General features: G+C 40.6%; 3 protein-coding genes and 1 long non-coding RNA gene across 5 annotated transcripts in view; 1 reads left to right on the top strand and 3 right to left on the bottom strand.

The window, feature by feature from the left end:
- The window catches only part of RPF2 (ribosome production factor 2 homolog), a 39,482-nt gene extending 26,552 nt beyond the window's left edge, over positions 1–12,930 (bottom strand). For both annotated transcript variants that reach the window (XM_055087553.1, XM_055087554.1), the window contains exons 1-4: positions 12,824–12,930; positions 10,458–10,590; positions 9,475–9,512; positions 3,844–3,883 (exon numbers count right to left, since the gene is read on the bottom strand). In XM_055087553.1, coding sequence (XP_054943528.1) covers positions 3,844–3,883; positions 9,475–9,512; positions 10,458–10,590; positions 12,824–12,846 — 234 coding nt within the window. In that variant the 5' untranslated portion in view covers positions 12,847–12,930. The remainder of the gene's footprint in view (positions 1–3,843; positions 3,884–9,474; positions 9,513–10,457; positions 10,591–12,823) is intronic.
- A 34-nt stretch (positions 12,931–12,964) lies between these two features.
- LOC102983553 (uncharacterized) lies at positions 12,965–16,990 on the top strand. Its single transcript, XR_448062.4, has 3 exons — positions 12,965–13,145; positions 13,529–13,679; positions 16,903–16,990. It is a non-coding gene; the product is annotated as an uncharacterized lncRNA (long non-coding RNA).
- A 745-nt stretch (positions 16,991–17,735) lies between these two features.
- Positions 17,736–23,404, bottom strand: LOC102983750 (general transcription factor 3C polypeptide 6). The gene is given in 4 exon segments (XM_024115528.3): positions 17,736–18,037; positions 21,402–21,515; positions 23,042–23,086; positions 23,191–23,404. Coding segments are annotated over 4 exon segments (675 nt in total).
- Position 23,405: 1 nt separating this feature from the next.
- Positions 23,406–25,614, bottom strand: LOC112062095 (general transcription factor 3C polypeptide 6-like; the record flags this gene model as incomplete). Its single annotated transcript, XM_024115530.3, has 3 exons — positions 25,463–25,614; positions 25,031–25,111; positions 23,406–23,498 (listed from the first exon to the last, which is right to left on the bottom strand). Coding segments are annotated over exons 1-3 (288 nt in total), but the record flags the coding sequence as incomplete, so codon positions are not given.
- Between the last annotated feature and the right edge of the window lie 240 nt (positions 25,615–25,854).

The following is a 25,854-nucleotide window of genomic DNA, read 5'->3' on the forward strand; positions in this document are numbered from 1 at the left end:
CTGCGCGTCCGGAGCCTGTGCTCCGCAACGGGAGAGGCCACAACAGTGAGAGGCCCGCGTACCGCAAAAAAAAAAAAAAAAAAAAAAACCCAAAAACCTACAAGTAACAAATGCTGGAGAGGGTGTACAGAAAAGGGAACCCTCCTACCTACACTGTTGGTGAGAAGGTAAGTTAGTGCAGCCACTGTGGAAAACAGTACGGAGGTTCCTTAAAAAATAAAAATAGGGTTGCCATATGAACCAGCAATCCCACTCCTGGGCATATACCCAGACAAAACTATAATTCAAATGCACCCCAATGTTCACTGCAGCACTGTTTACAATAGCCAAGACATGGAAGCAACTTAAAGGTCCATCAACAGATGAATGAATAAAAAAGATGTGATACATACCTATACTAAGGAATACTACTCAGCGATAAAAAAGAATGAAATCATGCCATTTGCAGCAACATGGATGGGCCTACAGATTATCATACTAAGTAAAGTCACACAGAAAAAGACAAAATATATCACTTATCATATTATATGTGTTATATAATGTTATATGTGGAACAAATGAACTTATTTACAAAGCAGAAACAGACTCACAGGCACAGAAAACAAATTTATGATTACCAAAGGAGAAAGAGGGTGGGGAAGGGATAAATTAGGAGTCTGGATTAGCAGATACAATCGACTATATATATTGGGTTGGCCAAGAAGTTCGTTCAGGTTTTTCTTAACATGTTACTGGAAAAATAAACAACAAGGTCCTATTGTATAGCACACAGAACTATATTCAATATCCTGTAATAAATCACAATGGAAAAGAATATGAAAATGAATATATATAAAAAACTGAATCACTTTGCTGTACACCAGAAACTAACACAACATTGTAAATCAACTATACTTCAATTTTAAAAAAAGAAGAATTGTACCTCTAAACTAAAAACAAAATGTACATCAGTTTTTTTCAGTGGAAATTAAAGAAGACTTAATGAACTAGATAAGAATAAACAAAGAAAAAGGACTTTATTTGTAGCTTTTTACTTCAAATTTTCTGATTTGGGGTACCTAGGGAAAAGATGTAAGTTTAAGACTAAAAATATATGAAAACTACTAGGCTAATAAATTTTAAAAGGCCCTTTATTTTCAGCTATGCAGTTATTTTGGAATAGCACACCAAGTTTTCCATTTGCTGAACAAATGCCTTCACTCAAAGGACACACACGAATATACTGAGGACTTACATGAATTAATCAGTATGGTTCCTTTGGATGTTTATAACTGTACTCATGAGTTTACAATGCATATAACTACTTTTCACTGCAAACTTCATCCACACAGGAATCTTGCCCTAGAATCTCCACACCATCCCAGCTGTGACTAGTTCCATTTTATGTACCAAGCCAGGACTGACTGACAGATCTATGATGTTCCTACCAGTAAGAGATATCTCCTCCATCTGGCTCTCAAAAATATTGACTTCTATTACAGATTTGAGGGATGGAAACACAATTATGGGGTTTCAATCCTGGACAGCTCCTTCTACACTAGTGCCTATACTTTATATCCCACATACTTTGATTCAGTTTATTGAGATTCCCAATCTTAGCACAAAACTTAGATTGAATGTGTTCTTGTCTAGTTCTAGCATAGTTGGAAAAGCTTCCTAAATTAATGACAAAAATGTTAAAGAACATTCGAAGCAACCATAGTCCTCAACTTTTCTTTACTGAGTGCAAGACCCCCTGAGGTATGGGCCCCTCGTTTGGTTATCATTCATTCCAGTGTTTAAGCAGAAGCAAATAGGAACAGACAACTACCTACTTGCCTATCCACTCCCTGTGTAGAGGATACAGAGTCAGAAAGTCCAAGAATTCTGGCTTTGCCATTTGCTATGGGATCTGGTCAGCCTTTCTGAGAATCAGGTTTTTCATGTGTAAATCAAAGACAATTACACTTCCTGAAAATATCTGCAAGGGCCACTCGACACGTCATATGTGAAAGCAACTTTCACTGTGTCTGGCACAAAGCAGGTGTTCAAAAATGTTTTTTAAATGTCCAAATCAATGAAAATCCTTTCTTAAAAAAAATTATTTTTACATTCTCATGTTAACACCCCAAAGCTTTCCATAAACTACCTTTCACATATATATAGTATTCATCTGTCATCCTTCTCCATAAAGTCCACTTTTTGTTAAAATTCTACAGCAAGAGTAGACAAATTATCTTCAAAAGACTAGATAGTATATATTTTAGACTTTTTATACGGTGTAAAAAAAACTTTAAAAATGTAAAAACCATTCTTAGCTTGTGGACCTCACAGAAACAGGGATTTAGCCCACAAGAGGTATATATGCTAACTCTTGTGCTAAAGCACAGCTCCAAGATTACAGTGTAAGAAATGTGCTATTGGGGGATGGGCAGTCAGGAGGAGGAATTCAACCAAATTTCCAACATGATCACTGTTTCCACAGCCATTTTTTTTTTTTTTTTGTGGTATGCGGGCCTCCCTCTGCTGTGGCCTCTCCTGTCGCGGAGCACAGGCTCCGGACGCGCAGGCTCAGCGGCCATGGCTCACGGGCCCAGCCGCTCCGCGGCACGTGGGATCCTCCCAGACCGGGGCGCGAACCCGGTTCCCCTGCATCGGCAGGCGGACGCGCAACCGCTGCGCCACCAGGGAAGCCCCTCCACAGCCATTTTGAGCTCTAGTGGTCTGAGATTTATTACAGCCAATGAAATATCTCCTGTCTCTGGAAGTGGGAGATCAAAGAGAGGAAATGCCACAATTTTAAGTATAAGAAAAGCTGTCATATTGACACTGGATTGAAAAAAAAAGTACAGAATGCTACAGATTCTACAACGTAACACTTCTACAAAGCGGTCACTCAACTGAAAGCACCATGGTGTCACAAAACAAAATCAGCCCTGGATAAGTCACGTGTGGAAGAGAGAGATTTCTGGGTTAGACCCTCCATTTCTACTTTCATGATCTCTTCAACAAATGATGGTGAAAAACCCAAGACTATGATAAAAGCAATTTTATTTAAAAAACTATTTATTTTGACAATATTTTCTTAATATGATTTTCACTGCAGTTAGCTGCCAAATTAGGATAAGATGCTCAATTTCAGTTTTCTAATTAGTTATTGAGATTCTTTTCAAAAATTTTTTCTTTTAAATTCACTAACTAAAAGAACAAGCAATGGCATTCCTGTCAAGAGAACATAATCATGCTCTGGTTTTTTTAAAGTCAACTAAAATAGTTTAATCCACATATTCCCTTAAGATTTCCTTTAGTAAGAAACTAATATCATCACATACTCAAAGTCTACTCATCATTCATCATTTATTATATACTACCTTTTATCTTCTGATTTCATTCACTAGACTTTTTCATTTAGTTTTGATTGCCAATACACTCAAACGGGAATTTGATTAACTCTAGTAAAGCAACTGACAATTGTTAGTAATCATTTGGGTAGTGTTTCTTGTTCTAAAAACACTCAAAAAAAGTAAAGTAAAATTTTTTTAAATCAAACTTGCTCTATAAAAATAGATCCATAACAAGCTTCCTTTTGACAATCCATCAATTATGCACTAAAAATGTAATTCAATTTTTTAAAATTCTATCAATATACTTGCAAACAGTGAATACATAACATTCACAGTGAAATGTAAGCTCTATAGTCATCTTTTTCAAAGTATAAAAGTCTTATTTCCCCTGCATTCTGCATCAAAATTCCCTCACATAGGATGATTTCTAATTCAAAATCATAAATTAGGAGTACTATTAAATTAAATGAATTCGTTTGAATAATCACATGCTTTCTTAAATCAGAAAGATTCTACTTACCAATGATGTCTGATCCTCAAATGGTCTTGTAATATTTTTCCTAATATTAAAAAAGTTACCCTAATTTTAATAATCTTAATAAGTAATTCACCCATAACAATAAATATTAAGTAAAGATAATTTTATATTCAGATGATCAAAAAAAATAAGCTAGAAGAATATTTATTTATTCAAATATTTATTTAGTGCCTATTATGTGCCAGGCACTGTTCTAGGAGCTAGGGATACCATAATACCATGTCAAACAAGATCCTTGCTTTCACGGAGATTACATTCTAGAGGAAAAATGAACAATTTCAAAAAGTAATATCTGTTGTGACAAAAATAAAATAGGGCACTGTGTTAGTGTGAAGAATGGAAAATGATTATTTGAGCTGAGACCTGATAAATGAGGAGTTAGCCATGGAAAAGTTTTGAGGTTAAGAGTATTCCAGGAGGGGCTTCCCTGGTGGCGCGGTGGTTGAGAATCCGCCTGCCAATGCAGGGGACACGGGTTCGAGCCCTGGTCTGGGAAGATCCCACATGCCGCGGAGCAACTGGGCCCGTGAGCCACAACTGCTGAGCCTGTGCGTCGGGAGCCTGTGCTCCGCAACAAGAGAGGCCGCGATAGTGAGAGGCCCGCGCACCGCGATGAAGAGTGGCCCCCACTTGCTGTAACTAGAGAAAGCCCTCGCACAGAAACAAAGACCCAACACAGCCAAAAATAAAAATAAAAATAAAAATAAAAAATTAAGAGTATTCCAGGAAAAGGAAACAGAATAAGAAAAGATTCTGAGACAGAAACAAGCTTAGACTATTCAAGAAACAGAAAGATGACGAATGTCACTGGAGCTTAGTGAACAAAGGGTTAATGGTGGGGTATGAGGTCAAAGATGTAGACTCGGCACAGAATATGTAGGGCCTTGTTTGGTCAAGGTAAGGAACGTAAGTTATTTAAAGAGTAACAGGAAGCACTGGGGGGTTTTAGGCAAGACAGTGACATGTCAAATGTTCTTTTTTAAAAAATTTTACTTATTTTATTTATTTATTTTTGGCTGCGTTGGGTCTTCGTTAGTTGCGGTGAGCGGGGGCTACTCTTCGTTGCAGTGCACGGGCTTCTCACTGCGGTGGCTTCTCTTATTGCAGAGCACGGGCTCTAGGTGTGCAGGCTTCAGTAGTTCTGGCACGTGGGCTCAGTAGTTGTGGCTCACGGGCTCCAGAGTGCAGGCTCAGTAGTTGTGGCACACAGGCCCAGCTGCTCCATGGCATTTGGGATCCTCCCGGACCAGGGCTCGAACCCATGTCCCCCGCATTGGCAGGCGGATTCTTAACCACTGTGCCACCAGGGAAGCCCCAAATGTTCTTTTTAGAGGACTGCTCTGTCTGCTATGCAAGGATGGAATGCAGCACAGCAAGAGTGAAGGGGTTAGTAAGGAGCTATCACAGTAATCCAGGAGAGAAAGAAAAAAATGGGGGGTTGGACCAGGAATAGTAATGGAGATGGAGAAACAGTGGGTAGAGAAACACAGAATGCTATCTTTCATGCAAAAGGGAGAAAAATAAGATTATGTATTTTTATTTGCTTAAATATGCATAAAGAAATTCTGTTAAGATATATAAGAAACTAATGATAGTGGCTGTTCTGGGAAGAGTGTGTGTTTATATTTTCACTGTATATTTTTGCATTTTTAGTCATGTAACTATAAAACAGCTCATAATTTTTATGAATTTAAAGAGAAATAAAATCATATACACATGATCTCAATTTTGTTCAAAGAAAAAGATATACAGATATAAAACTGCATAAGGAGAAAATATACATAGCGCTTATCTATGGGTGATTATTTACTCTTATCCCAATTATCTAAGATAAATATATATTACTTTTATAATCAGTAAAAAACAAAAAAAGTATTTAAAAAAATGATGCAAGACAAACAAATCAGGAAAAATTACTGCAGCATTTATGAGTAACAGCTAACAACAATTCACAAATAAGCAAATATGACCTGTTGGAAACATAGGGAAAATGCAAGTTTAAACAAAATGTCACTTTCACTTCTTAATTTTTTTTTTTTTTTTTTTTTTGTGTTACATGGGCCTCTCACTGTTGTGGCCTCTCCCATCGCGGAGCACAGGCTCCGGACGCGCAGGCTCAGTGGCCATGGCTCACGGGCCCAGCCGCTCTGCGGCATGTGGGATCCTCCCGGATCGGGGCACGAACCCGTGTCCCCTGCATCGGCAGGCGGACTCTCAACCACTGCGCCACCAGGGAAGCCCTTCACTTCTTAATTTTAAAAAACAAACCAAAAGTAGGTAGAGTCCCATGAAACTCGTACATTTTACTCTGCCAAACTTCTCAAAAAGCACTACTGTTAATATGCTAGATTGGGCATGAAGCTATACCCAGTCATCTCACGTCTAGAAATCTCATGTAGGAACCAATACAAAAGAAGAACTCATTTGTATAAAAATGGCCATTTTAGCATTATTTATAAGAACAACAACAACAAAAAAGAAAATCAAAATTTCCTCAAGTTAAGGAACAGTTAAGTAAATTTTAGTATAACCATTTAATAGGCATTATACTAGCATTAAAAATAATATCTAAAGGACACTTATCAATAGAAAAATGCTTACAAGACAAATGAAAAAGGCACAAAAGAATTGTCAGAATAATGAAATTGTTTCTGTACCATGACTGCAGTGGCAGACACAACTCAATGTATTTGTCCAAACCCATGAAAGTATACACCACAAACAGTAAATTTTACATACATAAATTAAAAAAACAACCACCAGGAAGTGACAGAAAACCCAAAATAGAATACAGACTGTATAAATGACCTTAACTATAGTATAAATGAATAACACAATCACATTGAAGGGGCAAAAATAACCTAAGCTGACTTACACTGGAAAACAGTATTTTTACTGCATATTGTGAGGTTAAAGACAAAAAGAACTACACACAAATTCCATACTCTAGTTAGTAAAATTGTTTCTTATAAGGTTAGAAATTCTGAAACTACTAGAATTACACAAATAAGTAAATATATTATAACAAAAGCAAGGTTTCATACTATCAGAAGATAGAAGATACAAAGAAGAAAAGGAGAAAGGCTGGAATGAAGTCTCCGGTATTCGACTAGAATCGGAAGCACTAGTATGCACTCATGATTTTTTAGGAAGTATCAGTATCAACTCAGGTTTTTTTAATATATAAATAAATATAAACAAATATAGACGTGCGTACATGCGTAGGTTAATGTACATAATATTTATTTTCAAGCTCTGTCTGCTGAGAGGACCTAGAGACAATGACACTCCAGTAGCAATTGAGCATAGATCTCTTTCTAAATTATCAGTCTCCAATATATGGAACCAGGGCTGATTCCAAGGCTTGAAAAGGCTTGAAAACTACAAGATGAACCCAGAGCATCTTGTGGTGCCAGAAAGGAAGTGCTCAAACACAGGGGGCAGATCCCAATGGCCAAATGGAGAACAATTTATGCAACAAAATAAATCATGACAGGACTTCCCGGGTGGCGCAGTGGTTAAGAATCTGCCTGCCAATGCAGGGGACAAGGGTTCGAGCCCTGGTCCGGGAAGATCCCACATGCTGCGGAGCAACTAAGCCCATGTGCCACAACTACTGAGCCTGCATGCCACAACTACTGAAGCCCGTGAGCCTAGAGCCGCTGCTCCGCAACAAAGACAAGCACTACAATGAGAAGCCCGCGCACCGCAACAAAGAGTAGCCCCTGCTCGCCACAACTAGTGAAAGCCCGCACGCAGCAACGAAGACCAAACGCAGGCAAAAAATAAATAAATAAATAAATAAATCATGACAGTACTGGATTATAACCCCAAAGAACATAATAAATATCTGTTAATTCCACACTGACATAAATAAGTAATTAAACAAATGGAGGAAAAGGGACAGATTTTCCTTACAGAATTCCAATTAATAAACGTAGAGGGAATGAGAGAAATCGAAAACCACTACTAGAACACCACAGTAATCACTGTTGTAGACAAGATACCCTGATGAATGCTAAAATGAATAAGCAAAAGTTTGAGGAGAAATAGGATTATTTGCATAGTCTCTAAGTATCTCCTCTAAACGTTTGTTAATTACAAAGGGGAAAATAGAAACTTTATAGTGGAGAAACCCAGCAGACACCACTTTAACCAAGGTTAACAACACCAGTAATAAGACATCATGTACTCCCTGGTATGATTTACTGAAAAAGGCACATCACTTTTGTGGTATTCTTGCCTATAATGCATAATCTCAATCCACTCATGAGAAATTTACGACAAGTGCAAACTGAAGGATATTTTACAAAATAACTGACAAATACTCATCAAAAGTGTCAAGGTCATCAAAGACAAGGAAAGACTGAGGAACTGTAACAAACTGGAGGAGACTAAGGAGACATGACAACTGAACACAATGTGGGATCCTGGAAGAGAAAAAGGATATTAATGAAAAAACTGGGGCTTCCCTGGTGGCGCAATGGTTAAGAATCCGTCTGCCAATGCAGGGTACATGGGTTTGAGCCTTGGTCCGGGAAGATCCCACATGCCACAGAGCAACTAAGCAACTAAGCCCGTGCACCACAACTACTAAGCCTGTGCTCTAGAGCCCGTGAGCCACAACTACTGAGCCCGCATGCCGCAACTACTGAAACCCGTGCGCCTAGAGCCTGTGCTCCACAATGAGAGAAGCCACCACAATGAGAAGCCAGCACAATGCAACGAAGGGTAGCCCCTGCTCACTGCAACTAGAGAAAGCCCATGAGCAGCAACAAAGACCCAACACAGCCAAAAATAAATAAATTTATAAAAAAAGAAAAAGGAAAAACTGGTGCAAACCAAATCAAGCCTGTGATTTAATTAACATTATTGTAGCAATGTTCATTTCTTACTTTTCATAATTGTATTATGGTTATGGAAGTTATAACATTAAGAGATGCTGGGAGAGGGTATATGGGAACTCTACTATTTTTGTAACTTTTCTGTAAGTCTATTACTATTTAAAAATAATACATACATGCTATGATTACAACTCTGTAAGAATATTCAGTACAAATGAAAACACAGACGGGAAAGAAACAAATTTTAAAATACTCATAGCAGGACTTCCTTGGTGGTCCAGCGGTTAAGACTCCGTGCTCCCAATGCAGGGTGTCGGGGTTCGATCCCTAGTCAGGGAACTAGATCCCGCACGCCACAACCAAAGACCCAGTGCAGCCAAATAAATAAATATTTTTAAATAAACTAATTAAATCAATAAAAATAAAATACTCATAGCTATGTATGTAAGGAACTGTATTATTATTATTATTTTTTTTTTGCGGTACACGGGCTTCTCACTGTTGTGGCCGCTCCCACTGCGGAGCACAGGCTCCGGACGTGCAGGCCTAGCCGCTCTGCAGCACGTGGGATCCTCCTGGACCGGGGCATGAACCCGTGTCCCCTGCATCGGCAGGCATACTCTCAATCACTGCGCCACCAGGGAGGCCCTGGAACTGTAGTATTTTTTAACCAAAATATTTTTCTAAATCTCCCATAAAGTGGTTGATTGTTACTTTTATAATGAAACAATATAATTTAATAAGTGAAATAAAAGAAATCATGACTTACTTTTTATACAGAACTCCATATGGTTTCTTCAGTGCATACTGTAAAACATAATTTATATCTTTCAAAACAAAACACACTCTGAAAAGCAGAGGTAAAGATCAAGCATTATAACAGTCATTATACAAGATTATCCTGGTCCCTGAATCCTATTCTGCTATATTCTGCATGGCTCCCTTTTGATCACTTATAACTTGCAACACGAGCTTAATATTCTTAGCGGGGACTTTCCTAATTAAAAATTTCTATGCCCTTTCAATATTCCATCCAATTTAAATGATTCCCTTCATTTCCTTAAATTCTAGCTTCATCTAGCCCCCTCTCTTTCAGCCATCCCCAATTATCTGCAGTTCCCCAAATGCATCATGCTCATTCACACGCCCTTTTGCACAAGCTTTTTCCTCAGCCTTGGAAGCCCTTCTCTTCCGCTTCCTTTTCTCCTTGTTCCAACTCCTCCTTCAAAATGATGCTTAAGTATCATCTCTAGGAAGCCCATCCTGTGTGTGGCAACCCCCGTGGGATTTTAACTCAGCGTCCCATCCTATCCTGTGTGTACCTCCAGCACAGCACTTCATTCACAATGCTGTTAACTTTTACTTGTCTGTCGCCCTCACTAAGCTCACTGAAGGGAAAGACTGTGTCTTACCTAACTATTAATCCCTAGCACCTAGCACAGTACGTGGTATTGCTGAAAGAATAAATAGATAGTAATATGCAGTTACCTCGTTTTACAAATTAGATATGTTCCTGAAATGTGAGTAAATCAAATGCTAGTAATTGAAATCAGGTGAAATTTACTAGGCGAACTAGCTGCTGTAAGGAAAACCAGCAGTCAGTGCCTTGCTGAGACGTTAGCTTTTCTCTACGGCTAGCATTTAAGGCAAGCCAAATTTATCTATGTATTTCTCAGGCAGTCCAACTAGTATGCTAAAAATTTCCTAAAATGATTTCAACACCATTTAAAAAGTAAATATATATATACGTACCACATCTCTAAGTACTTGTGTCACTGTTGAACTTGCATTGCCCCCTTTAATCAGCATAGCATTTTTAATATTTTCACTGAGTTTCGGTTCTCTTTTCTCAAGGAATCTCTTGGCTCTTTTTGTTTTGGGCTTTCTATTCGGAAAAATCACAATTCATAACAACTTAAAACATTTTCCTCATATTACAAAACCATGACTTATGTGCAAATTCTTAAAAATCAACAGAGACATTACATGACATTTATCAGTTAGGATTCCACCACTAAACAAAATCTCACTTTTTAGGGAAATATTAGTAAAAGATATTCAGTTATTACTGTTAAATAAGTGTTAATTTTATTAGATATGGTCTTTAAAAAGACTCCCATTTTTATATTCCCAGCATTCTTTTATTACTGTTTTCTAAACCTTTTATTTAAAAAAAGAGATAGAACTTCCCTGGTGGCACAGTGGTTAAGAATCCACCTGCCAGTGGGCTTCCCTGGTGGCGCAGTGGTTGCGCGTCCGCCTGCCGATGCAGGGGAACCGGGTTCGCGCCCCGGTCTGGGAGGATCCCACATGCCGCGGAGCGGCTGGGCCCGTGAGCCATGGCCGCTGGGCGAGCGGCTGGGCCCGTGAGCCATGGCCGCTGAGCCTGCGCGTCCGGAGCCTGTGCGCCGCAACGGGAGACACCACAACAGAGGGAGGCCCGCATACCACAAAAAAAAAAAAAAAAAAAAAAAAAAAAAGAATCCACCTGCCAATGCAGGGGACACGGGTTCGAGCCCTGGTCTGGGAAGATCCCACATGCCGCGGAGCAACTAAGCCCGTGCACCACAACTCCTCAGCATGCTTTCTAGAGCCCACGAGCCACAACTGCTGAAGCCCGTCTGCCACAACTACTGAAGCCTGCACACCTAGAGCCTATGCTCTGCAACTAAGAGAAGCCACTGCAACAAAGAGTAGCCCCCGCTCGCCACAACTAGAGAAAGCCCGCACGCAGCAACGAAGACCCAATGCTGCCAAAATTTTAAAAATAAATACAAAAGGCATTAAAAAAAAAACAACTAACCTAGACCAATCACTCTGCAAGATATGAAGGGAAAACAAATCCATTATTCTGATTGTATGACGTGACAGCAGGAGTAGAACGCTTTTATACACGCTGTTCACCTCTGCTTACACTACAGTGAGAATCTTGATTTTCCAACAGTTCTCTGCCATCTACTGAAATAATTCCTCTTCTCTTAAATAACTATGACCCTCCCTCCTTCCGGTCCCACGGACACTTCGTTAAGTAAAAGCAAAACAGAATATACACAAACTTACTTTACCATGCAGGCTTTAAAAATTCACCAGATAAAATGTCAAGCACAAAGCTTCTAATCATTTACTGGTTGATAAAGACACACAGTACTTTTTAAGTCAAACCAAGAGAGATTTAGTGTGTCTATAACCCAATAAAAGTGCTATATATTCTATATTCCATGTGCTTTATTACTTCTGACTAACCAGCAACTAATGCAAATAACACCTTGTACGTTATATTAGCTGTTTGTCCCACAATGAGACAGTAAACTAGTCTTACTTATCTTTGCGGTTCCCACACCTGCAGAGGAATATTCAGCACATGTGCAAAAATCCCTGATTTAATGACCAAAAGAATAATCTGTCCTTTTGATTACATGTTAACCCACGTAAAACGCAAGAAAACCATAACAAATAATAGCAGAACTATTTATGAGATCGATAAACATTTTCTGTATTAATATAAAGCAGACATTACCCAAGGATAACTCAGAGAAGTGTACAAGTTTGGGAAAAAGAAAAAAAGCTAATGAGCATCTCTACGTGCTGCCGCAAAGCCTTTACATACATTCTCGCAAATATTCCTCACAGTTCTATGAAGTACGACTATTATGAACGCTGTTTTACAGAGTAAACTGAGACTTAGGGAGACTAAATGGCCCAGTCGCATAGCTTTAAGTGGACGGGCCCGGACTATCACCTAAATCTGTCACATTCCCAGGCCTGTGCTCAGAGCACCTCACTCAGGTGTTCTGTGCCCAGAACACCTCTCCCACCTTCCTCTCACTTCTGCGGAAGCTGAGACACTTCTAATTGTCTAGGATAAAAGCGGCCAACGCCTCGGTGCCACCTCCACGCCGCGGCTCCCACACACGGCCTTCCCTGCTCTCCGTCTCCCCGCAGGCCGCCCCAACAGACGGAGACCCAAACTAGCGGATACATCCGCACGGAGTGGCAACGGGTGTGAGGAAGGGACATGGGCGGCCAGGAGGAGGGGGAGGCAGAGGCGCTACTCCTACGTCCCGCTACAGAGGCCCTTCTTCCCAACGTTACCCGGGGAAAGAACCCACTGCACTTACACAACTCGATCCAAAGCGTCCATGCTACCGCAGCGCCCGCCTGGCGCACGCACGTGTACCGCAGGGTTACAGGAGATAACAGCAGCGCGTCAACCGAGGCGGAACCGGAACTTGGGCGTGACGTCACTTCCTTGCACCGCCGCCAACGTGGATGTTTGGAGGCACTGGCGGCCGTTTGGGATGAAATAGCGCTCTGTTTCCTTGGTTACAGGTGTTTGTCTTGGCTCTTTTCCGGAAATCAACAGGCTCCTCTTGGAGCTTGATGTACACACCTGTGTGTGATAGACCAGGGTTCTCGGCCTTCCCCAATCAATAGAAATTGGTAAGAGGCCAGTCAAGAAATTCAGACAAGGCTTTGGGGGGCTTCTGTGGCTGCAGGAAGGAGCAAAACCAAGTAACAGGTTTCCTTGCTAGTTCCCGAAGGTAGGGGGTGGGGCGCCGGTGAGCTAGTTCCTTATATGGGGTGAGGGTAGGGTGTATCCAGGGGTGGGCTGGAGGGGTAGCTTAGGTGGTTTGCTCATGCATTTGGTGGTGTCGGTTGCAAGGGGCATGCGCAGTACCCTGCTTTTGCTCCCTTTGCTCCCAGCTCTCCAGAAGTGGCAGTGGGGTTTTTCTGATCTTTTTGTTTCTTGCCCATAATTTGCCCCAACTGTGCATGCACATATTTTTAGTCTCTTATAGTTTCTTTGTATTTTGTTACTCCAGGAGACGTTTGTTCAGGTGCAAGCATTGCAGCACTGCAGGAAATGGTCCCAGGTCCCAGTCTGTCTCATGTGTGTACCTGGACTCAGATATTCAGGGACCAGTTGTTATTCATCTGGGAATTCTCCAGGATGCTAGAAAGGTTGGTGGCATGGTAGGTACTCACATAGTCACTAAAATTATCAATGTGAAATATGCACTGTTGACAAAACTGTGAGATCAGTGAGGCAGAGTTTATAAAGAGTTTATAACTGCCACAGTGCCTGGCATATAAAATGTATGCAGAAAATAACACTTCTGATCGTTATTTTCCCCCCAATGTTTAAGTTGTCGTATACGTCATATACCATAAGTTACCCCGTAAAGTGTACAATTTCTTGGTTTTTAGTGTATTCACAAAGATGTACATCCATCACCACTAATTCCAAAACATTTTTATCACCCCTCTCATAACCGAGTAGCACTCTCCACTTTCCACCCTTGTCAACCCCTGGCAACCACTAATCTTATGTCTCCATAGAATTGCCTATTGAGAACATACCATATAAATGGATTCATACAATATGTGGCCTTTTGTATCTGGCTTATTTCACTTACTATGTTCATAAGTGTTCATGTTTAAGGTTCATATGTGTTGTAACATGTATCAGTACTTCATTCTTAGTACATTAATTTCTTTACTTAGGACTGAATAATAGTCCATTCTGTGGATATGTTTGTTTATCCATTCAAAATTTTATGAACATTTGTTTCCACTTTTGTACTATTATGCATTATGCTGCTTTGAACATTTATGTACAAGTTTTTGTGTAGACTTTTGTTTTCAATTCTCTAGGAGTAGAATTGCATGTGGTAATTCTGTTTGACATTTTGAGAAACTGCCAAACTATTTTCTGTCTGCACCATTTTACATTTCCACTAGCAATGTAAGAGGGTTTGGAATTGGTTTTTCTATTGGTGCTGTAAAAAATTACCACAAATTTACTGTCGTAACACAAATTTATTATGTTCGTGTTCTAGAAGCCCGAAGCCTAAAATTAGTTTTACACGTCTAAAATTAAGTTGTCAGTAGGGCTACATTCCCCCAGAAGCTCCAGGGAGACTGTTTCTTTGCCTTTCCAGTTTATAGAAGCTGTTTGCATTCCTTGGTATTCCTCCATCTTCAAAAGGCATCACTTGAACTTCTGTTTCTACTGCCACAACTTCTTTTTCTGACACTTCTGAATCCCTCTTATAAAACCCGTGTGATTTCATGTGGCCCAACTGGATAATCCACAATAATAACCCCCATCGCAAGATCCTTAACGTAATCATATAGCAAATTCCCTTTGGCCAAATAAGGTAACATATTCACAGATCCCTGAGTTTAGGCATGGGCATCTTTTGGTTTGAGCATTGTTCTGTTAATCACAGGTTCCAACTTCTCCATTCCTCTCCAAAATTTGCTATTGTCCATCTTTTTTCATTAAGCCATCCTAGCAGGTGTAAAGTAGTATCTCATTGTGGTTTTCACTTGCAATTCCCTGATGACAAACGATTTTGAGCATTTTTTCCATGGGCTGATTGGCCATTTGTACACCTTCTTCAGGAAAATGTCTATTCGAATCTTAGCTCATTTTTAAATTGGGTTGTCTTTTTATCGCTGAGTTGTAATAGTTTCCAATATATTCTACATACAAGCCCCTTATCTGATATATAATTTGCAAATATTTTCTCTAATTGAATAGGCTTTTTCATTTTCTAGATAGTGTCCTCTGAAGTGAAAAACTTTTCAATTATGATGAAGTCCAACGTATCCATTTTTGTTTTCGTTGCTTACAATTTTCGTGTTATATCTAAGAGGCCATTTCCTAATCCAACATAATAAGGTTTTTTTTGGCTGTATTGGGTCTTTGTTGTTGTGTGCAGGCTTCCTCTAGTTGCGGCGAGCAAAGGCTACTCTTCGTTGTAGCGCGTGGGCTTCTCATTGCGGTGACTTCTCTTCCTGGGGAGCACAGGCTCTTGGCGCATGGGCTTCCCTAGTTGCAGCACGCAGACCTCAGAGCATGCAGGCTGCAGTAACTGTGGCTCACAGGCTCTAGAATGCAGGCTGTTGCTGTGGCACACAGGCTTAGTTGCTCTGCAACATGTGGGATTTTCCCGGACCAGGGACTGAACCCATGTCTCCTGCATTGGCAGGCAGATTCTTAACCACTGGGCCACCAGGGAAGTCTCTAAAGATTTATACCTATATTTTCTTCAGAGTTTTATCATTTTAAGCTCTTACATTTGTTTAGACCTTCGGTCCATTTTGAATAAATCTATATATACATAGAGATGGGGGGTCCCACTTCATTCTTTTGCATATGGATATTCAGTTGTCCCAGGATCGTTTATTGAAAAGACTATCTTTGCTCCATTGTATTGCCTTTGCTCCTTGATCTAAGATCGGTTTACTATATGTATGTCTATTTCTGGGCTCTCTATTGTCTTCCATTGACCTATTTGTCTATTCTTTCAGCAGTTCCCACTGTCTCTATTACTGTAGTTTTATAGTAAGTCGTGAAGTCCTACTATGTTCTTCAATATTGTATTGGCTATTCTGGGTCTTTCCCTCTCCATATAAACTTTAGAGTTGGTTTGACAATATCCATAAAAACCTTGCTGTGATTTTATTTTGGATTGCATTGAAACTGTAGATCAAACTGGGAAGAACTAACATCTAGACAATACGGCCACTTTCATATACATGAGGAAAGCTGGGCACATTGCTAACCTGAATAAATTCTGGGATTCTGTTACAAAGAAATAAAGGAAGACCAGATGCTGGCTCAAGTAATTAGCAGTCTCTCCACATAGAGACTTCACACCATTTGGTAGAAAAAAATAAGCTTTTGATTAAACAAAAGCTGACACTAAAGTCATATAAAAATTGGGAGGATACACACTTATGATTTGGAAATGCTTTTAATCAGGGTAAGCTGTTTTCCAAATAAACAGTAAAAATTTACAAAACCTACTGAAGGAAAAAATTCCTCATCCTAAACATTAGTTCTCTAATCTGTCACAACAAAGTTACACCTCCAACAGTTGTGAGATATAATTAACGTGAGGAGTGTTTTAACTTATTAGTACCAGGTTAAATCATATAAAATTGCAGAGTTTTGTCAGAAACAAATATTGGTAATTTCATATAGTTCAACCTGTGTCAAAGTTTGTGACTAATTTACTTAAAAAATACAAGTTAGGGTAGATCTAGGTTATCACCATAATATTGTAGAATGTTACAGCTGAATTCCAATCATCTTTCTTCAGTGGGAAAGAAGTGAAATTACAGCTGGAATATCAGAACTGTACCTTCACCCTTAAGCACTTCTGAATTCTTTTTCTGTTCTCAGGAGTAATACTGACTTTGGTAGACTGGAAAATGGCCCCGCAAATATTTTCATGCCATAATTCTCAGTTTTATGCCTGTTTACATTACATGGCAAAAGGGACTTTGCAGATGGAATTAAGGTTATAGACCTTAAATTAGGGAAGTTACCCAGATGTGCCCAGTGTAATCAAATGGACCTTTAAAAGAAGGCAGAAGGGTCCATCATCAATAAGATTATGGAAGAAGCAGGAGAGATTCAAAGACTGAGAGGGACTTGACCATTGCTGGCTTTGAAGAGAAGGGGCCCATGAGTGAAGGAATGCAGGCAGCCTCTAGAAGCTGGGAATGGCTCTCAGCCAACAGCAAGGAAATGGGACCGTGACCCTTCAGCTGCAAAGAACTGAATTCTGCCAACTGAATGAACAAGGAAATGGAGTCCCCCCACACCACGTCCAGAAGAGAATGAAGCTCTGCAAATACCTTGATTTTAGCCCAGGTGACACCCATATCAGATGGCTGACCTACAAAACTATAAGACAATACACTTATGTAGTTTAATACACTTTAGCCACTAAGTCTGTGGTAATTTGTGATGGCTGCAAAAGAAACTCACACTTACCTTAGTAAAACCCCCATTTTAAAGGACTCATCACAGAAGGGTCCCTATAGTCATTGAAACCATATTTTTAAAAACTCGTATCTGGTCCTTAATGATTATAGTATATTAAACTACATATAATTGGAAATGTGTATATAGCCAACAAAAATAATAAAATTGTGAACTGAAAACTACAAAGCCAGTTATTTTATATAAAAACTCTAAAAAGTTTATGACTAGTTTTTATGAGAAACATTTCATCTAGGAGTGATTTCTAAGGCAGTTTCTTGAGTTTCCATAAAAACAGAGCCTTCTGTCTCAGAAGAAGGGATATCAATAAGAGGACCAGAATCCTCTATATCCAAGTTCGGTGGTTTCTCCTGTTCATAACTCAGGTTTGAATTATCTTTCATTTGAATCTCTTGCTCTTCCAACTCCAAAGATTTATCTGGGTCTGGAGCTATAGCTTCATCCTCTTCATTTTCATGCAGAAAACTACAAATCATGTTGGGTCTACAGGAGAAATCATTTTCCTTGATTTGCAGCCATTCCACACCACCTAATGGAGGAGGCAGGGGGACAAACCAAAAAACATGAAAAAGGAATTTCAGTTACTTACATATATTTTTAATTTAAATGTTCATATGAATATGTATCAAAATAAAACCCCAACGTAAAGAAAGGAACATGGTGCCTGTACCTACTGATAAATGATCATGTAATATCCATCTTACATGGAGACCTTGGAATGCCTATAGGGTATGCATCATCAGAATCACTAAAAGTAATCAACTTCAGTTACTATTCCAAGCACTTTTCCCAGAGTCCAATTCCCAACTCATTCTGAGAGATACCTGAGCTCCCACTGCCAGCTTTTGTCTTGAAGAAAATTTTGTCACTTCCCTGCAATTTTCTCCTTACCCATTCAGCTTTCATAATACAATGGATGACACCACTCTATCATCTTGAGTCAACATTTATTTGTCATTTTGAGTTGAAAAATCCAATTGTGAAATAAGACACCTCTCCAAAAAAAACCCTTGAAAAATTTTTTTGTTCCTTTCCATACTCACAGTCAAAGTCCTTACCTGTCAATGAACTCCCATAATCAAGAATTGCTCCAGGGACTTCCCTGGTGGTCCAGTGGTAAAGAATCCTCCTTACAAAGCAGGGGAAAACGGGTTTGATCCCTGGTCAGGGAACTAAGCTCCCACATGCTGCAGGGCAACTAAGCCCGCATGCCACAACTACTGAGGTCGCGTGCCTCAACTAGAGCCTGTGTGTCACAAACTACAGAACCCACGTGCCCTGGAGCCTGTGCGCCACAACTAGAGAGAAGCCTGTGCACCACAACGAAGAGCTCATGCGCCACAACAAAAGATCCCAAATGCCTTAACGAAGATCCCATGTGCTGCAACTAAGACCTGACACAGCCAAAAATAAACAAAATAAATAAATAATAAATAAATCTTTAAAAAAAAATTGCTCCAATAATGCTAGCCATTTTTTTCTTTCATCCTTATGACCCTGTCAGTTAAGTATTTTCAATGGATCCTCAATTCCTATAGCCCAAGCTGTTTACGCTCATCTTCAAAGTTCCGTTAGATAGCTGTAAGATATACCAACCTATCTTGTCACCCTGTTCACGCATCCATCTGTTCCTATCCCCCATCATAAACTAACTCTTCTGCAGCTGTTTGTTGAAACATCCTTACTGTTGATCCCATATCTTTTCTCATGTATATAAAGACTCTTTCAAAAATCGATTTGTTCTTTCCCTCCAGTTCAGCTTCAACTATTGACTTCATAGTTTTTTCTTGCTATAACGTCATTCTCCTAGTCACCAAGTTCAAAACCTCAAAGCCATCCTAAAGCCTACTCTGTTATCTAGCATAATACTTGGCACATAACAGTTACTTAAAATAAGTTGAGTGAAATGGGTGTCGAGTCATAGTCATCCATGTCTGTTTCAATGTGATTTGCTTTAGAGTACAAGTTCCTAGAAAGTAAGGACCACATCTCCTGTCTATTTTGTTCTGCCTCCAGCATCTTGCCATGTTTGGCAGCCAGCCTCCAAGATGGTCCCCAATGATCCTCACCTTCCTGACATGCACGCCCCTGTGTCGTCCCCTCCCACATGGAATAGGATATCACAGAAATGACAGAATGTGACTTCTAAGGACAGTTCATAAAAGACATTGTGGCTTCTACCTTGTTCTTAAGGATCACTTGGTCTGGGAAAGACAGCTGCTGTGTCAGGAGAGCACTCAAACAGTAGTGTGAGGAGGTGAGGAAGTGAGGCCTCCTGCTAACACGCAGCACAAACTCACCAGCTGTGTGAGTGAGCCATCTTACAATTAGATTTTCCGGCCCTACTCAAGCCTTCAGATGACTACAGCCCAGCCAACACAATGCCTGCAACCTCATGAGAGACCCCAGCCAGAACAACCTAGCTAAGCTGCTCCCCAATTCCTGATTCACAGAAACGTGTAAGATGGTGTTCTGTTGTTTTAAGCCTTTAAGTTTAGGGGTAACTTTTTATGCAGCAACAGATAACCAATACAGCCTTGAATATTTGGTTACTAATTTATTTGATTGAAAGATACACCCAAATCTTCCCAAAGATCTATTAGATTATTAAGGACTATAGGAGAGGAAATTGTATAACTTCCTTTAAAAAGAATATCTAAATGATAGCTAAGCTATCTGGTACGTATCTGCCTTTCCAATTCATTCTAGAACTTCAAGTGCCTGCTTCTTCCTATTATTTTTGGAGTGCCTAAAAAAAGGGATAATTGTGGAATATATAAGAACAAAGATTTGTTTTATAGTTACGTGTAGCTGGTATAATTAATTTCTAAATGATTAATGTACCTTCAAATATTTATTCCTTAAAATACAATAAATCAGGGCTTCCCTGGTGGCACAGTGGTTGAGAGTCCGCCTGCTGATGTGGGGGACGCGGGTTCGTGCCCCGGTCCGGGAAGATCCCACATGCCGCAGAGCGGCTGGGCCCGTGAGCCATGGCCGCTGGGCCTGCGCGTCTGGAGCCTGTGCTCCGCCACGGGAGAGGCCACAGAGGTGAGAGACCCGCATACCGCAAAAAAGATGAAAAAAACCAAAACAAAACAATAAATCAAACCGTGAATATTCATCAATAGGGTCTCATTTACTAGAGTTTCAAATATATCTTTGAGAATAAGACTTTTTTTTTTTTTGGTGGACAAACACCTTATTCTGACCGTGTCCCAAATTCCCTAGGGCAACAGAAAGAGGCTGGTGTGGTGAGCAATAGGCTTTTAAACCACCAAGTGTTTATCTGTTCATCTCCACAAACGTGTGCCTGCTATGGGTGCAAGAAGCACTGGCCTGAGGTCTCTAGTGTGGGATGACGTGCAACTGGAGAAGGCTAAATGGATGCTTATTAAGAACGAGACACAGGACTAACAACTGTGGTCCTGGAGTCCCTCCCACATATAAAGCCAGCTTCTTCCAGTTGTGAGCATCTTGGGGAAGGTTACTGCATCTGCCAAAAGTTCAGGACATCCTATGGGGTTACTCCTTGGGAATCGAGAACTGCTATCATCATATCTTCTGCACTTACAAAGAAGTTTTAATGAGAGAGAGAGTAGTTGCTGAATTCCCTGGGGTTGAAATCATGTCAGGTTTCTTGACAAACTCCTCACAATCGTTTCCAATGCAAAGAAGATAGAAATTTCTTATATGTCTCCAGTGCCCCCTGCTATGAGAGAATTCAACTAAATTTTAAATCTGTTTGGTACTTTTCATGGAGTACCCTCAATTTTAATATACTTTACCTATCGCATATAGTTATTACTACAAAGTACAAAGAACATCCTGGCAGCAGTGTTTCATAAAGCCAATACTAAATCACCTATTTTCAGAGAACTAAGTGAACTAACCTATGTTTTCTTCTCCTTCCTTCTTTTCTGTCAGAAGAGTTCTTGTCATGCTGAGCTTCTTCATTGTGTGGCATTTATATTTTAGCACTGTTTTATTACTGCCTTCTGCATCCACTAGAATATAAAATGAACACTATTATACTGCTTGATGCCATCAAATAATCATGTTAAGCCTCAATGATTCCAGTTTAGAGAGTTAAACTACTTCCTGTCAAGATAGTATAGTAAGTTCAAGATTTAACTCACTCCAGCTTCAAGCACAGAGAAATATCAGATAAAATACATAAGAACAGAAGGCACAGTGAACTCAAAGACAACAAACATCTCCAGGGGACAGAAACACAAAGTGAGATTAAAGCTATGGGCCTATTAGGCTCCAGCCCGGAAGCAGGAAAGGGGGGCCAGGAATCTGGCCTTACAGGGTAATGAGGTCAAAAACTCTGCCACCCAAAGTGAAGGACCAAAGGCAGACCTACTGCTTGAAGCCGGAGTGGAGTGGAGAACATTACTGATCATGAAAGAAGATGAGAAAAAAACTGCTGCCAACCTGCCGCTGGGGGTCACAGCTTTATAAAAACTGTGGGCGTAGGCAGGAGGGAGGATGAGGCTCTGTGCTAAGGATGTGAAGCACATGGAAAACTTCCACACCCTGCCAATGTGTGGCTGATACTACACTTTAGAAAGCAACACAGTGACATCTATTAAGTTCAACCACATGAAACTGTCGCTATTCGGCCCAAATTGGTAATTTCATATGGTTGAATCTAGTACACACACTCATCAATCTAGCAGTTCCTTTTCTAAGCATATACCTGAGAGACATTTTTACATATATGCACAAGGAAACATAAAAATATTCATGGCAGCATTTCTGTAGTGAGTGAATAAGCATAATTAAGAAAATGGGCTCTGGAGCAGACCACCTGGGTTCAAATCCTGGCTCTGCCTCTTATTTTGTGTATGACCTTGGGAATGTTATTTACCTCTCCGTGCTTCAGTTTCTTCAAATATAAAATGAAGATAACAACGGCATCTACCTCATAGACTTGTGGTGAGGATTCAATGAGTTAATACTTATAGCACGTAGAACAGTGCCTGACATACAGAAAGCACTCAATAAATTTTAGTAGTTATTAATAATTACTGGTAAAAATGGAAGCAACCTACATGTGCATTAATTGGGGAATAAACTGTGGTATAGTCACAAATAGAATCTTAAGCAACAGGGAAAACAGATATATATCAACACGTATAAATCTCGAAACATCTCTAATTGAAAAAAGATATAGAATAATATGTATAATATGCTATAACTTATATCAAGTGTGAAAATACACAGAAAGTGCTACTTATTGGGTGCGGATACATACATATGTAATATAAAATCAGGTATAGGAAAGAAAAACACCAAATTCAGGAGAGTGATTACCTCTGAAGACAGAGGAAGGGAGTAGGTTTGGAAAGGGGAATACAAGGGGCTGCAAAGGTATGTGGAATGTTTTTTAACTACCTAACCAAAAGGGAGGATGTGATACAGCTAGAGAAGGGGTACATGAGATCTTATAATTTTAATATCCACCATACATATGTTTGAAATATTTCATAGTAAAAAGAGTTGAGTCAACATAGAAATCACTTACCATGTTCAACATTTTCTTCAAATATAACACAGGTCCCAAGAGTGTCTGCAGAAAAACATAAAGGCAACTTGTTGAGAAGTAACAGAGCTACTTTCTCTGAAAGGCATATAAAAAAAAAAGGGAGTTTCATCTCTCTGACTTCCTCCTACCTTCATACTCTCCAGCAAAGACATAGCTGTCCATTTGCAGAATGGGCTTCTCAGTATCAATTCCCCAAATCTTGCATTTATTTTCACATTTTGAGAGAAAGTCTGAATCAGTAATTCCTGATAATTCCACCAGAACCAACTGCTCTGGCTCCTCCTCCTCCTCCTCCTCGTCCCAGTACTACCCCCGACTCGGCTCCTGGGCCGCCGCCGCCATGCCGCCGCTTCTCCGTGCGGCCTCCGAGCTGTCTAAAGATGCCAGCAAAGACATAGCTGTCCATTTGCAGAATGGGCTTCTCAGTATCAATTCCCTACAACAGAATATAGGATCATTAAAAAAATCATCATTAGAAAAAGCCTTGGGGGTGGGGGGAATGGGTGAAATGGGTGAAGTGGGGGCTCAAAGGATACCAACTTCCAGTTATAAAATAAGTAAGTCCTGGGATGTTTAAGAATATCATGGTGACTATAGTTAATAATACTGTACTTTATATGAAAATTGCTAAGAGAATAAACCTTCAAAGTTCTTACCAGAAGAAAAAAAAATTGTAACGATGTGTAGTGATGGGTGTTAACTAGACATTGTGGTGATCATTTAACAATATATACAAATATTGAAAACGCTGTACAGCTGAAACTAGTATAATGTTACACGTCAATTATTTCTCAATTTAAAAAAGAAAGTTGGGCTTCCCTGGTGGCGCAGTGGTTGAGGGTCCCCCTGCCGATGCAGGGGACACGGGAAAGCACAAGGGACTTCCCCGGTGGTACAGCGGTTAAGACTCTGCGCTTCCACTGCAGGGGGCACGGGTTCGATCCCTGGTCAGGAACTAGATCCCACATGCATGCCGCAATTAAGACCCAGCACAACCAAATAAATAAATTTTTTTTTTTAAAAAAAGAAGACTTTTACATGAAACCTTGCTACCAAGGAGACTGATTTCCAAAGCTGGGGAACCTCTGGAGCTTCTTGTCCTAGCAAGTAAAAGATAAGCTAAAACTAATTTCATCACAGCAGCTACAAACTGAAGACTACTTAATTCATACCCAAGTAGCAAAGTCTGTTTCAATCAACATCCTCTTCAAGATAAAGTAAGAACAGAGGAAGTTTTGTCAAAAATGCTCAAAAGATTTTAAACATAAAACAGATGGTAACTCACAATACCATAGCTCAACTCAACAGCACAGTGTGAGGTCTCTGAAGTCCTTTCTTAATAGGTATTCTCACTCCCTTCTCCACACTATTTTTGTTTGTTTTCCATATTTTTTATTTTTTTGAAGTTTTTTTAATTTTATTTTTTACTGAAGTATAGTTGAAGTACAGTGTTGTATAATCACTGCTGTAGAGCAAAGTGACTCAGTTATACATATATACATTTTTTCATATTCTTCTCCATTATCATTTATCACAGGATATTGAAATATAGTTCCCTGTGCTATACAGTAGGACCTTGTTGTCTACCCATTCTATATATACCAGTTTGCATCTGTTTAACCTCTGTGTGCATATCTAATTATCCTCTCTGCCCTTTGTGTTTTTCTCACCCTCCTCACTATATAAAACGGTGTATTTTTTCAAAACCTAATGCTCCATATCAAAATGCTTTAACCCTCCAAATCTCTACCTCTCTCCAGCCACACGGGCAGACACTCAGGCAGAGTTAGGCATTAACTTTCTCCCAGCTGCTCCCACAGTCCCCCTGTACTTCTGTGATTGTCTCCAGCGTTCACTGCTTTGTTCACGTGAAATTAATACATCAATCTTAGGGACGGGTATATTTCACCAATCATTCTTGTTTCAAATTTAAGAAAATCAACAACCCCCCAATTCTACAAGACTCACCAAAATCTTGCATTTATTTTCACATTTTGAGAGAAAGTCTGAATCAATAATTCCTGATAATTCCACCAGAACCAACTGCTCCTGGTGGAAGAAAGAGGGGTTAAAGGCGGTAGCTTGCGAGTGTGCAGGAAGAAGCAGGCATTAACGAGAGAAGCCAAACCTCCCCAGTGCAACGATCCCACCTTTGTGAAAACTAGGTCCTGCTTTCAACAAGAGGAAGCGCGCGCCGTTACTTAAGGTAACTTCCCTCCTTCCCCCTCGAACTTCCGTGTGGCCCGTAGGGCTGGGGCCAGCTGCCCGCCGCTCCGCGCGCCCTGGGGCACAATCCCGCCAGGAGCCCCCGCACGCCCGCCGCGTCCCGACTCCCTTCCCCGCACACAGCCGAGCGGCCACCCTCGCCACCGCCGAGCGGGCTTCCGCCGTCGCACTCACCGCCTCCTCCTCCTCGTCCCAGTACCCCCGACTCGGCTCCTCGGCCGCCGCCGCCATTCCGCCGCTCCTCCGCGCGCCTTCCGAGCCGTGGGCCCCGCCCGCCGGGACCGCCATCTTGAGTATGGGCAGCAGCTCCCGCCCCGCCGGGGCTCCGACAGCGCTTGCTGGTCGTGCCAGCACGCGAGATGGCGGCTCCCGGGCCCACGTGGAGCCCCTTGTCCCTGTCCCGAGAGCCGGAGCCCTGGCGGGTCGGCCGGGCAGGTCCCGCGACCTAGGGAACCCTCGGTCTCCCGGCCCAGGTGGGATGAGAGCACTGTAGAAGCCGAGGGGATGAAGTAGGTGCAGGCAAGGAGGCTACGGTGCGCGAGGGAAATGGAGAGGCCTCGTGTGGC

This window comes from Physeter macrocephalus, chromosome 10, assembly GCF_002837175.3.
Source record: "Physeter macrocephalus isolate SW-GA chromosome 10, ASM283717v5, whole genome shotgun sequence".
Classification (NCBI taxonomy): Eukaryota; Metazoa; Chordata; class Mammalia; order Artiodactyla; family Physeteridae; genus Physeter; species Physeter macrocephalus.